The sequence below is a fragment of the Trematomus bernacchii genome, unplaced genomic scaffold (assembly GCF_902827165.1).
Source record: "Trematomus bernacchii unplaced genomic scaffold, fTreBer1.1, whole genome shotgun sequence".
Classification (NCBI taxonomy): domain Eukaryota; kingdom Metazoa; phylum Chordata; class Actinopteri; order Perciformes; family Nototheniidae; genus Trematomus; species Trematomus bernacchii.
In genome coordinates, this window is record NW_022987616.1 from 1810641 (window position 1) to 1822500 (window position 11860).

Consider the following 11860-nt stretch of genomic DNA (forward strand, 5'->3'; position numbering starts at 1 on the left):
GTCTCCCCGTGACTGAATTATTTTCTGTTATCTAAATCATTTCCCCACAGAACACAGAACATATTCATAAAGTGCAATTTTCGTGGTGTCTAAATCTACTGTTTAATATCCTCATTCTGAAACCCTTTGATTAAATGCATGCCACAACATCTCAATGAGTCACATAAGGCAGAAAACAGCTGCTGCACTGCCTTTCTAGTTTCAAACTTTAAAGTCAGTTCCGCCTGCGGCCACATTTTAACAATCAGCTTAACTTTTAAGCCTTGTTGTAATTCAAAAAAGGTTCAATGGCTACTGTGTTACTAAAACCTTTTTAAGATAATGATTTGGGTCCTCTTAAAATCTAATTACCCAAACAAAGGAAGAACACTATAGAGGGAACCTTAATGTCAACTTTAATATGAATTACCTGCCCCAAACAATCACATCTCAGAAAAAAGTATTCTTAATGCATCTGAATAATCCAGTAAAAATTGAGAAAAACTGCAGTGCAAAAAGAAGAAAAACGTCCCAAAAAGGAATTGAACTCACCCGCATGTATGGTGCTCAGACTCCACTTGTCTTGATGTTCCTCCAGCAGATGGAGGTAACACCGTACACATTAGAAAAATCCCTCTTAATTCACTTTGTAGAGTTGCCAGGCTTCCTCATCTTTCTCCAAACAAACTCCTCTTCCAAACAATTATTTCTCCATTTGTTCCCAAGCCACGCCCCCTTACACCTGGGGGAACTGCACACCTGATTAGTGACTAGTGGGAGACGACAAGTTAAAGCCGGGGAGAGAGGGACACTGCAACAGGAGAAATAAACCATATATTTCCTCACATATGTGGCAGTGTCACAATGCCACAAGACAAGGTTTTACTTGCTGTCAATTATATAATACAGGCTTTAGATCAGAGAAAATATGGGCAAAGGAATGCTTCACTAACACTACTCTAGTCCAATAATAAGAGACTTCTGAGACTTCATGCCATGAGATGTCATTTTTTAGACTTCTCCTCAGGTGTAGTGTGCAGTTGTGACCAGTAGGTAGAAGTGTTCACCAGCAGAAGAGAAAGCCTTGGCCTCTATCCTCGGGTAACCCTCACAGATTAATCAGTCAACTGGAGCATGAGCACAAGCCAAAACAGGCAGTGCTGGCAGTGGCTCCATAATCTCACTGTACTCTCCCCCTAATCTCACATGGGAATTATTAGAGCATTCACTAGTCCTGTAGGTTCACATCATGTTTGCTGGCCCTGCTCTGCGGGATTGATTGCGGAAGTGTGTACAAATATATAAATATTTGTGGATGGATGGTAGATACACAGTAGAGGGTTGAATTTTGTTATGAAGCACGTTGTGTGTGTGAGAGAAAGAGCTGGCTTGCTTGTGTGTTGTGTATGTGTATGTGCGTGCGTGTGTGTATGAGTCACGGTCAGCTGCGGCCTGCATGTCTATTTTATGAATCACCCAGTTGCACTCAGTAACCTTTCAACTGGCTCATCGCCCCTGGGCACATACATGCACAATTTCATTTTAACATTGCATCCCACTGAATTCCATCACATTCAGCAGTTTATTTTTACATCCCTACGACTGAAAATATGAATGCTGTTTCTTCTTCAACTCCTTCCTTTCATCTTGTTTTTAGAGCAGGCTTTCCCACCCAATGATACTTGTACCCTAGGGGTTCTCTCTCCCGTTGCCTGGGGGCTGGTAAGACCAAAAGTGCTTTAATGTATTTGACATAATCAACGGCAACAGATAAGGGTATAGATGTTAAGTTACAGTATGTTTTTGCCAGGAAAGGATTGGTGTGTACTGTGTAGTATAAATAAACTTGTGAGCCTCTCTTCAGTTCTAATTAAGTCACTACAACTTAGTTGACGAAGGACATAGGAGCCCCCTTTGCCCAGCCAATTGGCAAATATTATAGCACCTCAATCATGTCAAAGTATATCTAATATAGAATGAAATCTATGGTCAAACAGACAAACCCTGGCATGGCTGCGTAAAACGAGGCACCCCGTTTCACTATCTGTGGGAGTGCCCTGCAGTAAAACTAATGCCCATGTCCAGGTTGATGTCCCTAGATGTCCTTCCATGTGACAAAATAGATTGCTAATCTGTAAGGACAATTAGATTTGTACAATTGGTTCTCTTGTTAGACTGATTGTGGTATACATAAAGGTCATATTTGAACTCTGATGGGTTGACCCTAAACCCTCCCTCCCCCTTTTCTAATATTCCTTTTTTGTTTGCTTTTGTGCATGTTCTGCATGTTCTGCGTTTTTTATAGTTTGATGTGTATGTATAGTATCTGTTTAATTTCAAATAAAAGGAACATTTAGAATGTAAAAATACTCAATTCAATATTATAATATTCAATATCTACGTACAAAAGTCAGCGCTAACACATGAACAAGTACCAGTTTATAGCACTTTAAAAGTAGTTTGCAAGCTAGCAGGCAAGCTCAGTCAGCTAAAACGTATGTGTAAATAACTAAAATGAATGGCTAAAAAGTCTTAATATGTTATATTTAGGTACAGTCAATGTACTGTATAGTAGATACCTGGCTGATAGTTAGCTAATAGTTATAAATAAACAATTGAAAATAGATAGCTAAACGCAGGCAAACATTTCAAACAATTAGCTTAAAATAGCACAAACACTAGTAAAAGGTGATGGATTTACTGTTGAAATTGTAGAATAAACTGACCAAAAGTATCATTTACAGTTGAACTAGTGAGCTAGAAGTAATGAAAAACAGTGAAAATACTTTTATATTTAGACGAAAAAAGGGTTGGAAAATGGCGCGTAGTAGTACGAAGGAAAACTTGACCAAACATTGACACTTAAATTGTATGAAAGAATACTTTTTACCAACTACTTTTATAAAATCAGTGGGGTGAAGTCATTTTAAATGTATTTAGGCTATATGGAACATTACTGGTGATTTAGCGGTACATCAAAAGGCTACTGTTAAGAGATATTAACACGGCTAAAGAAAGTAAGCAATGATGCAAGGTGCTGTTTATTGTTCATTAGCTAACTCAGAAGTAGCAAGGTTGTGGGGGTTAGGGCAGGGGATTGCGTGACTATCTTCCATATGCTTAGTAGGGTGTGTGTATATGTGCATGCTAATGTGCATGCTTAAGTGTATGTACATGCGTGTCTGTGATATACCCTCAAGGATTCCCCTCATTGTCAGCAGGGGACATGGGGAGAGGAGATGCGGACATTGTTGTGTCTATGTATGCATTGGTGCATCTGCCTATATGTGTGTGTATTAGTGTGTGTGTGTGTGTGAGAGAGTGGGTGTGACCAATTAGTGCAAATGGTGTGCGGAGCAGCAAAGAGTGGGGTATGAACGGTCACGCAACCTTGCATGGTATAGGATTATAGGTCTTGGTCTGCACACCAACGCACACACACACTCTCTCTCTCTCCCCCCCCCCCCCCCCCCCCCCGCAGATACAGCTGTCAACAAGCATCAAACACTTTGCTTACACTACAGTAGCCCTAAGCAGTCACTCCTCCCTCTTGATTGGATGTGCTCTTTTCATTGTTTTCACCCCTTTTCCCAAGTGAACTTCTCTTTTCTCACCTCTAGGTTTTGCCTCTCCACCTCCATCTCCGTCCCACTCTTTGTCATTCTCACCCCTTCCCCTCTCCGTACAGAACAAATGTCATATGGCGAGATAGCGTGATGGAAGGTTGCGTGCATGCTAACGAATATTAATCATTTAAAGTCAGCCGCATCCCCCCCATCATTGTCACATCAACAATAATGAAAATACAGTGAGACAAAAGCAAAGTACTCCTTTGGGGGGGATGTTAAAGAGAGATAGTACACAGTATCGCATGAGATGATTGTTACTCACTTGTAAAGAAAATGGTGTGTGTGTGTGGGTGTATGTATGAAAGACACTCACAATCACATATGTAATTAATGTTTCAGGCCTTGATTCCTGTAAGGCCACGGATACGTGCTTCACCATTGTTCAGACTGATGTATTACATATGCCATTATACCTTTTAATATTTAGGGTCCACAGTTTGAGTGCAAGTCTAGTTAGCAAACAGATAGTAGTCGGTATATGTAGTAAAACTGGACTGTCTGTGGGTCATTTATTGATTGTTAACTGTATCAATCACTTATGGAGATCATTCAGCCTTTTCTATACCTCCAGGTATGTACAGTACTTCAAGCAATGAACATCATACTTCTTCTGAAAAGTATTTGAATGCAGTGTTTCATTATAGGTCTGCAACCAGAGGAGGAAGTAGGATTTTAATTGAGTCTTTTTTAAGCCAAGAGGAAGTACAAGACCTCTCAACTGTCACGCGAGTGGCCACTGTAAACTCATCAGATGAATTGAAAAGGGAGATTACACTCATAGGAAGTTTAGTTTAAAATGGAGAAATACTGGCTATGAGGATACCAATTATTTTTTGAGTGACTTCTATTGTTTTGGCTGCAGGATAATGTGAACCATCAGCAACTGCATTGCCTCCATATGTAAATCTACTTAAAGTTATTTTTATTTAAACTTTATTGACAGCATTTAAAAGTTAAAACATTATTTTTTACATGCAGTAATCACTGTCCTTTTCACAGGATTTGGTTGTTCTATTGCTTCCCTTTAGGTCATGTAAAGAAGATAATCAAAACTGAATCAAAATGCTTAATTCTTTGGCATGGTATGATATTATATGATCTATTTTTAATCACATAGTGGATTTCATTTGTGTAATATAGTTAAAGATGTGAAGATCATGACAGGATTTCCTGTAATTAGATGTGGCTATCTGGTATTTACTCGCTCTAGTAAGTATAGTATTCAAACGCACCAACTGCCGCTCATGCACATAGACTCCCGACCCAATAAATACAATCCCCACACTAACTGATCCTTGTGTGTCCTGTAATTCCCGATAAGCCATACTCTGACTGTAGTGAAACAAACACAAGCTTCGGAACAGGGATTAGAGAGCGGAGATAGCTGCACTATCAGTAGGAGATGCTTGTTCCTTTAAATCAGAACAAACAAAAAGGGTCTCACTGCAGGTAAAGGTCATATACGATCAAGAGGTGATGGCTGCACAACTATAAAAATCAGATTATTCTGTGACATCTACTTCATCACCAATGTTTGTTTCTGGTGTGAGGTGAGGAGAGGACATATTATGATACATGGGAGAGATTTGAGCCTTTGCAGACCATTTACATGCACAAAAACCTATAGAACACTACAGTAAAGGGAATTACCCCCAAAATCATAATAAGGCCTCTTTAAATAAGAGTTTGAGCCTCTAGCTTCATTAGTACTTAGTTATTCTTATGTACCTATAGAGGTCAAAGGTCAGGCTAACTACGAATGTAGGCCCATGTATTTCATTCAAAGATTCTTAAGCAGGACATACGATAAAACATTTTCTACAACCTGAAATCGCTCCCCTGTTCAGTTGGAGCAACATTGGATAAAAAAGATAATCTATGTTCTTGGACTGTTTTAAACCTGATGTGCAGAGGAAATAGAAATAACTACTAAGTAGGATAGAGGTCCGGCTCTTCCGGCCGCCTGAGGACATGGACTTAACCACACATTTGAGGTAACATCTCTAACCTGCTTCTATCCTTGCCCTATACATCCCTGTGGACGCACATATTCCCCTGGCTGTAGCGCTAGTCCCAGACAGTGGTGAGAGACTGGCGTAGAATCACCCAGATCGTGTGAAGGAGCTGTCATGCCAACTTTACAGCGCATTAATCATACAGGCAATGTGGCTAGAGATACTCTGTATCCTGTTCTGCTGAGTATTTATTATTAATAGGGACACAAATCTGAAGGATGAGACCACATTCGAGGTACGTGAACAATTCAGAAGATACTAAAGAGGCGGGGACGTTACCGGAACAATAGAATTAGGCGATCTTTCATTCTGTAAAGCATTTTTTAGCTCTATTATTTTAATATGACATTTTTTATTTACTTTTGGTGCACCTAATACATTATACTATGACATTGTTTTGCAAAGTACAGTTTCTTTCACAAAGCTGAGTTGCCGTTAAATTCCACTCATCTATTTCAAATCTGTGTAATAGTAATACTCTAATCAACTGTGTGTAATCTGATTACTCCATCAACTACCATCAAATGTGAGTGTTACTCTCCCATCAAGCTAGCATTAATTTGTTGCTCTCTTTATTATCTGTCTAATGGCCAAAAAAACACACTTCACTCCATATTTCCATGTAAAGAAAAAAGTATTTTAATAGATAAGTCCCATTTGCAAAAAACACGTAGAAACATTGGAAGACACTGCATATGTACACTGTGTTCGCTACCTTGCAGCTACTTCCTCCATGAGACAAGTATGACAGTCTTCTTAACAATTATCAAAAAGATAGCAAGAAAATAAAAGCCATATTTAATTACCTTAGTGAAACAGAAAAGCCTTCAAAACTGTAGATTTTAAATTATACACGTTTTCCTCTTACAATAAATACGAATCATCAAACATTTATTGAAATGAACACACACAAAGAGAAAAAGACAATTTCAAAAACAGTGACACCATGTAACGTGTGCGTGTCGACTCAAAAACTTGTCTGGGTAGGCGGGACTTCAACTGAACTACTCCCAGTAGTGCAACTTAGAAACTACAACAGTAGCTTCACAGAACTGAGACTTTAACATTGAATCAATTTTGGTGCTTTGAATTCATTTGTGCAAAAATATTGATTGTGAAGATGACGCCTTTTCGGACTCAAAAGACAACACGGAAAGTGTATATGCTGAAATGCTGATCCTGGCGTAAACACTAATCCAAACTGTACAACATTAATGATCACTTGTATGTCCGACAGGGGTTGCACGACTTAAAAGGATAACATTATTGTGCACGTTAAAGAACGTTTTAACAATAGATAGTCTTTTTTTTTCCTTCAACTCAAACTAACACTTCAACTGATAATGATAGTCGTCGTATTTTCTTAGGTCCATCATTTAAAGGGTAATTCTAGTGTGGGGATCTCTTCCACCGGGGGTCAGAACCGAGGAGTACAAACTTAGACCACAGTTGATGTTCAGGTTTTTTTTTTCAAATGTATGTATGCCTTCATTTGTGTAATCAGCGTTTAGTTTAATAATCCGATATGGTGACTAAACTTTGGCCAATAGTTTCACATGTTTTGGTCCATTAACTACAAATTGCACACGTGTTCTGTCATTTTTTAAACTGTCCTTCATGGTGTTTTTAAGCATTCTCTGACAAAAGCATTAGCATTGCATACTATGCTCAAGAAAAATGTGATACAGGACACACATTTTGAGTGAACAAAGATAATATGAACTTTGTTGTGTCGTGCATTGAAAAACTGTATGCAACATTGTTTCAAAACTCTGAAAGTGCATTTAACACAAGTCTGAAATGCAAAGAAACCACTAGATTCCACTCATACATCACTAAGGGCAGTAATGAAAAAGGTAGACGATTTATAGTTAAAGCACTAAAACATGCAAAAAACCTCCATCAGGGCGGATTATCCTAAATAACTATAAGTATGCTTTCATTATCAGTCCCTCCCCCCCCCACCTGATGAACCCGGCAGTAAGTCATCTCCTGTGTACAAAGTCTCTTTTTACAACAAAATCTTTGTTTCTCCCACATAAGCCATGTGTACACAACACATAAAACAAAAATGAAATTGTGTTTCTAGACATAATTCGTCTCACTGTCACTAAACTGCAAAAGTGCTAGGAGCCGACTACAAAAATGTATTCCTTACAAACAAAATAATCTATCCATAAAGTGGATTTAAAGTATTATTTTTGATTGTCACAACACTGATGCTAGAACCTGAGCCTTGATTGTGACCTCTTCAGCAGAGAGATCGTCGTAATGTTGACATCCTGGGAATCCTAATGTGATGCTGGTGCGTGTGGTGCCATACAAAGAACTTTGATGCACGCTGAGTGTATGTGTGTGAGATTATCTTCTGTGTTTACACTTTTATGGCATATAAATGTAAGGACTGGACTTGTGGTGGCCTGTGCTCATCACACATGGCATAACGTTCCTCTGACCGACCATCATCATGGACTGGCTGATGTCGTGAGTGCTCTCAGACCACGGGGGGGAGTCCATGGGCTCCCGCTTGATGGAGTGGACGATGCCGTGACCTTTGAACTCGTAATTGCCATGCTTGTTGTAGTCCGGGTGCATGTAGGCCTTGTGAGGGTCCTGTGGGTAGACGTGTGTGTCCATGAGGTTGACGGATTGGTTGCTGCATACAGAGTTTGAGTGAGAGAGTCTCTGAGGACTGAACTGGTTGTTGTCGTTGTTATTGCCCATGTCTTTGTCACATTTCAACAGACGTGCGGTTGCGTTCCCGCCGTTGTTCATTGCATAGTTCTGATAGTTGCCGTTGTTGTACGGCGGGCTGATTCCCGCTTTCCCTCGCTGACAGGGCGAGTACTGCGGATCGTAATATTCTGCTTCTGTTTTGAGATGGGCGCTCTGGTCGTACACCCCGTTACCATAGCGGCGGTCGATGGCTTCCGGGTCGCGGCACCCCCAGGGTCGCCCGTAGGCATCGCAGCCGTTCTCTGAGTCAGAGTCGTGCTCTATCTTGATAGGTTGCATCTCGGGCATCATATGGCCGTCGTAGCACTCCCCGTAGCCGTTCTCGTTCTTCACCAGATCCACGCAGTAGGCATCTGGGTCCGAGGGGATCTGGACATTCCCGTAGAGCTTGGACACAAACACCTCGCCATTTCTGCCGCTCTGGCAGTTTGGGGAAAGACGATATGGCTTCCCATACTGCCCGGCCTTGTTCATGCGGTTAGAGGGGATGTAGCCGACACCCTGGCCCGATCTGAGGGGGCCGGAGTTCGGCCGCAGAGGCCAGCCCCCGCCAAGGCCCGGGCTGACCCCTTTATGGGGAGCCATGGTGGACTTGCAGTAGTTGAGGGGCTCATCCTGGTTGTAGTAACCATCAGCGCGGTACTTGAGGTTGTCTTTGGAGAGCGGGGTCCAAGGAGTATGCTGACCCCGCTGGGTTCCACCAGGAGTGGGACAGGACAGGAGGAGAGGGTCTGCTATGTCACCCATTCCTCCACTGAAAGAGTGCCTCCGCAGGGGGTCTCCAGGCTCACTGTGAGGGCATGAGAAAAGGCGGGGGAGGAAAGAGGGGTCAGGAAAAGAAATAAGAGATTAAATATCACAAAATAAAAAGGCAAACCAATCAGTTTAGATTATACAAAGTTTTTGTAGTCCTTGATAAAGAGGTGGTCTCCTGAAATATACTGAGTGTCTTTTTCTACTGATTGACTAATGACTCACAGCCCAAATGTCTAGGTTTGGTTCATGAGAGAATCATTCCAAAAGTGACTCATCTTTTCCAGGGTACATCTCATGTGAAAATTGAGAACAGAGTCAACAACCATAACCCGAGGATCAATGATGACCCGCACTCTAGTTTATAAGCAAAACAATGCAGCATTTGCCTTCAACTATTGCACATTGCATTACATGAGAAGGTGTTCTTTGTTTAAGCTGACCTGCAGTACTTTTCCCTTAAAGGACGGGAAGACTCCAGGCCATTAAACGTAATGGCCAACATGCTAACCAACATGCTTCCACTTATAAGTAATTGGTATTTTTCTAAAGAAAGCTGGATGATGTTTTGAAGGGTTGAACAGCAGAGGGGGTGGTAGGGCTCTGCTCTCTGACTACAGCTCAACTCTTGGCCTGTCAGCCTCCCAACGTTGTTAATGATGCATGAAGCACAGAGGGCCCTTTCCAAGCAGATGCATGCATTTGCTCCTAATTGGCCACAGGTAAGGCGTCCAGCATTTATTTGGTTTGCTGTGAGAGGCTGCTGGGTGAGGAGAGAGCTAATGTTTGTGTTGGTAACTGAGTCTAAGGGTAAATGCTTTGGGTGTTCATACGGCTGTTGCTGGGCAATAAACTGGTATATATAATAAACAAAAAATAATACATGGACTGATGCCCATGTGTTTTTTTCTACTGTTTTGAATACTTTTTTGTGTACCATTGCCTCATGGATCTTAGTCTAGGCTACTACTTAGGTCACTACTTTATTCTATAGCTGAATCGTTGTGTAACATTTAACTTTACTTTGTTGCCAGTTTAGTTGCTGTGGCCTTTCAAGGTCTGACCTTTACTCCATGAGGCAATTCAGTGAAATCTCCAGAAGAGATAACACGTTGCCAAGATGCATCAAACCTCAAGTTTGTGAAAAAAAAGAAAACTTGACCTTTAATTACACTATAGCACCCCCATAACATTTACACTAGGACACTGTACAGTACATCATCATTTGCTCATGTATAAGGTCTCTTACCCAACTCCTCCTTTGTTCTTTCCCCGCATTAACATGTTCTTCATTTTCATCTCGGAGATGGAGGGCAGTAGGAGGGGTACACCTATGCAGAATAGAGCCAGCTGGGGGGGCAGCAGAGCCCCGGAGCCGGACTTCTTTTTCTGACCGTTGAGGAACTTCAAACGTCCCTGGAACTGCACAGTCTGTGAGAAAAGAAAATAGGAATTTACTGATTGGATATCCAAATATATTTACATCCAATGCTCTTTGAAAGCCTGACATTACATCTTTCTGTGCATGTCCACTCCTAGATTAACCATCTAACCATTAGATAGTGTAAATGTGCCTCCTGAAACACACTAAATTGTGTCTATGTAATGATAAGGATAAAGATCTTTTGAGTATGCACAGCGGTGCCTTGAGCTAAATGCTAAGCATGCTAAAACATCAACAGTTCCAATGCTATCATGCTTATGTTTAGCAGACAATCTATCTTTTTAGCAGGTATTTGGATATAGCTAACCAGGTCTGAGATCTTACTTTATTTTTTTTGCATTGTTAACATTTACTATAGCATGGTAAAGATTTTGTGGAATTTCATTTGTTGTTGAAATATTTTACTAGCAGAATGAGGACTTTGCATTCCAATGTGTTTGTCTTTACTGCATTATGCTGACTGGTCAGACAAGCACCTCACCAGTTTTTGTTCACTACTAGGCTACAAGTGCTTCCAGTATAAAACTGCCATGCACAGTTTCTGTTGTGCAGCCAATGTCATTGCAGCCAGAGCGGACTTGATGACAGTGAACTCTAATGACCCTGATGAAATGGTCCAAACCCTTATTGCTCTGTCATCAGGGCCCCTAGCTTTTCCACTGCTGTTCTCCAAACCACTCTAGTCACAGAGCCATGAGGGATACACCAGGCTTCTATTCTGCTGTGTCCAGGCTCCCAATTACCTCATAATGCCTTGCAACACAACTATAACTGTACACACTGCATTAAAAGTGTTGCCGTACCAAAGGGGTCATCATTTTTTTATAGGCCTGGGTCTTCTCCCAGAACGTGGGCAACATTTACTCCAAGCTTAATTTATATTGCATATTCAGCACTTTTCTGTGTAAACTTTAGTGCATTGAAAACAGAAATTGCACTGTTCAGACAACTCACCAAGAATCCAGAGGTGCTGTCCAAGAGGCATCGGACTCTGGCAAGGAAGCATCTGTTGAGAAAGCAGGAGAGCTCGGGAGGAATCCCCCCGGCCTCCGGAGAATGGAAGAGGCTGCTCACTACAAACTCCTCACCTGGATGGGAATAGAGAAAGATGGAGGAGATTTTAATCTTAAGGGAAGTAAATATACATACAAAAGCTGCATCTACTTTCGCATTTATCTAATGATTTATGGCAGTGTGTGAATCACTTCCCCGAGGACATACTGTGATATGCCTCATAGGTAAATATATGACAAAGAATGACAGGATCACCACCAAATCCACACCTAAGCAACAGTTTGTATGTG

General features: G+C 41.1%; 1 protein-coding gene across 1 annotated transcript in view; it reads right to left on the reverse strand.

Moving 5' to 3' along the window:
* Positions 1–6260: 6260 nt before the first annotated feature.
* ahrra (aryl-hydrocarbon receptor repressor a) overlaps positions 6261–11860 on the reverse strand; it is a 56282-nt gene continuing 50682 nt past the window's right edge. Inside the window, exons 7-9 of the mRNA XM_034132601.1 lie at positions 11511–11644; positions 10362–10543; positions 6261–9149 (exon numbers count right to left, since the gene is read on the reverse strand). Of these exons, the coding sequence (XP_033988492.1) occupies positions 8006–9149; positions 10362–10543; positions 11511–11644 (1460 nt within the window). The 3' untranslated portion in view covers positions 6261–8005. The remainder of the gene's footprint in view (positions 9150–10361; positions 10544–11510; positions 11645–11860) is intronic.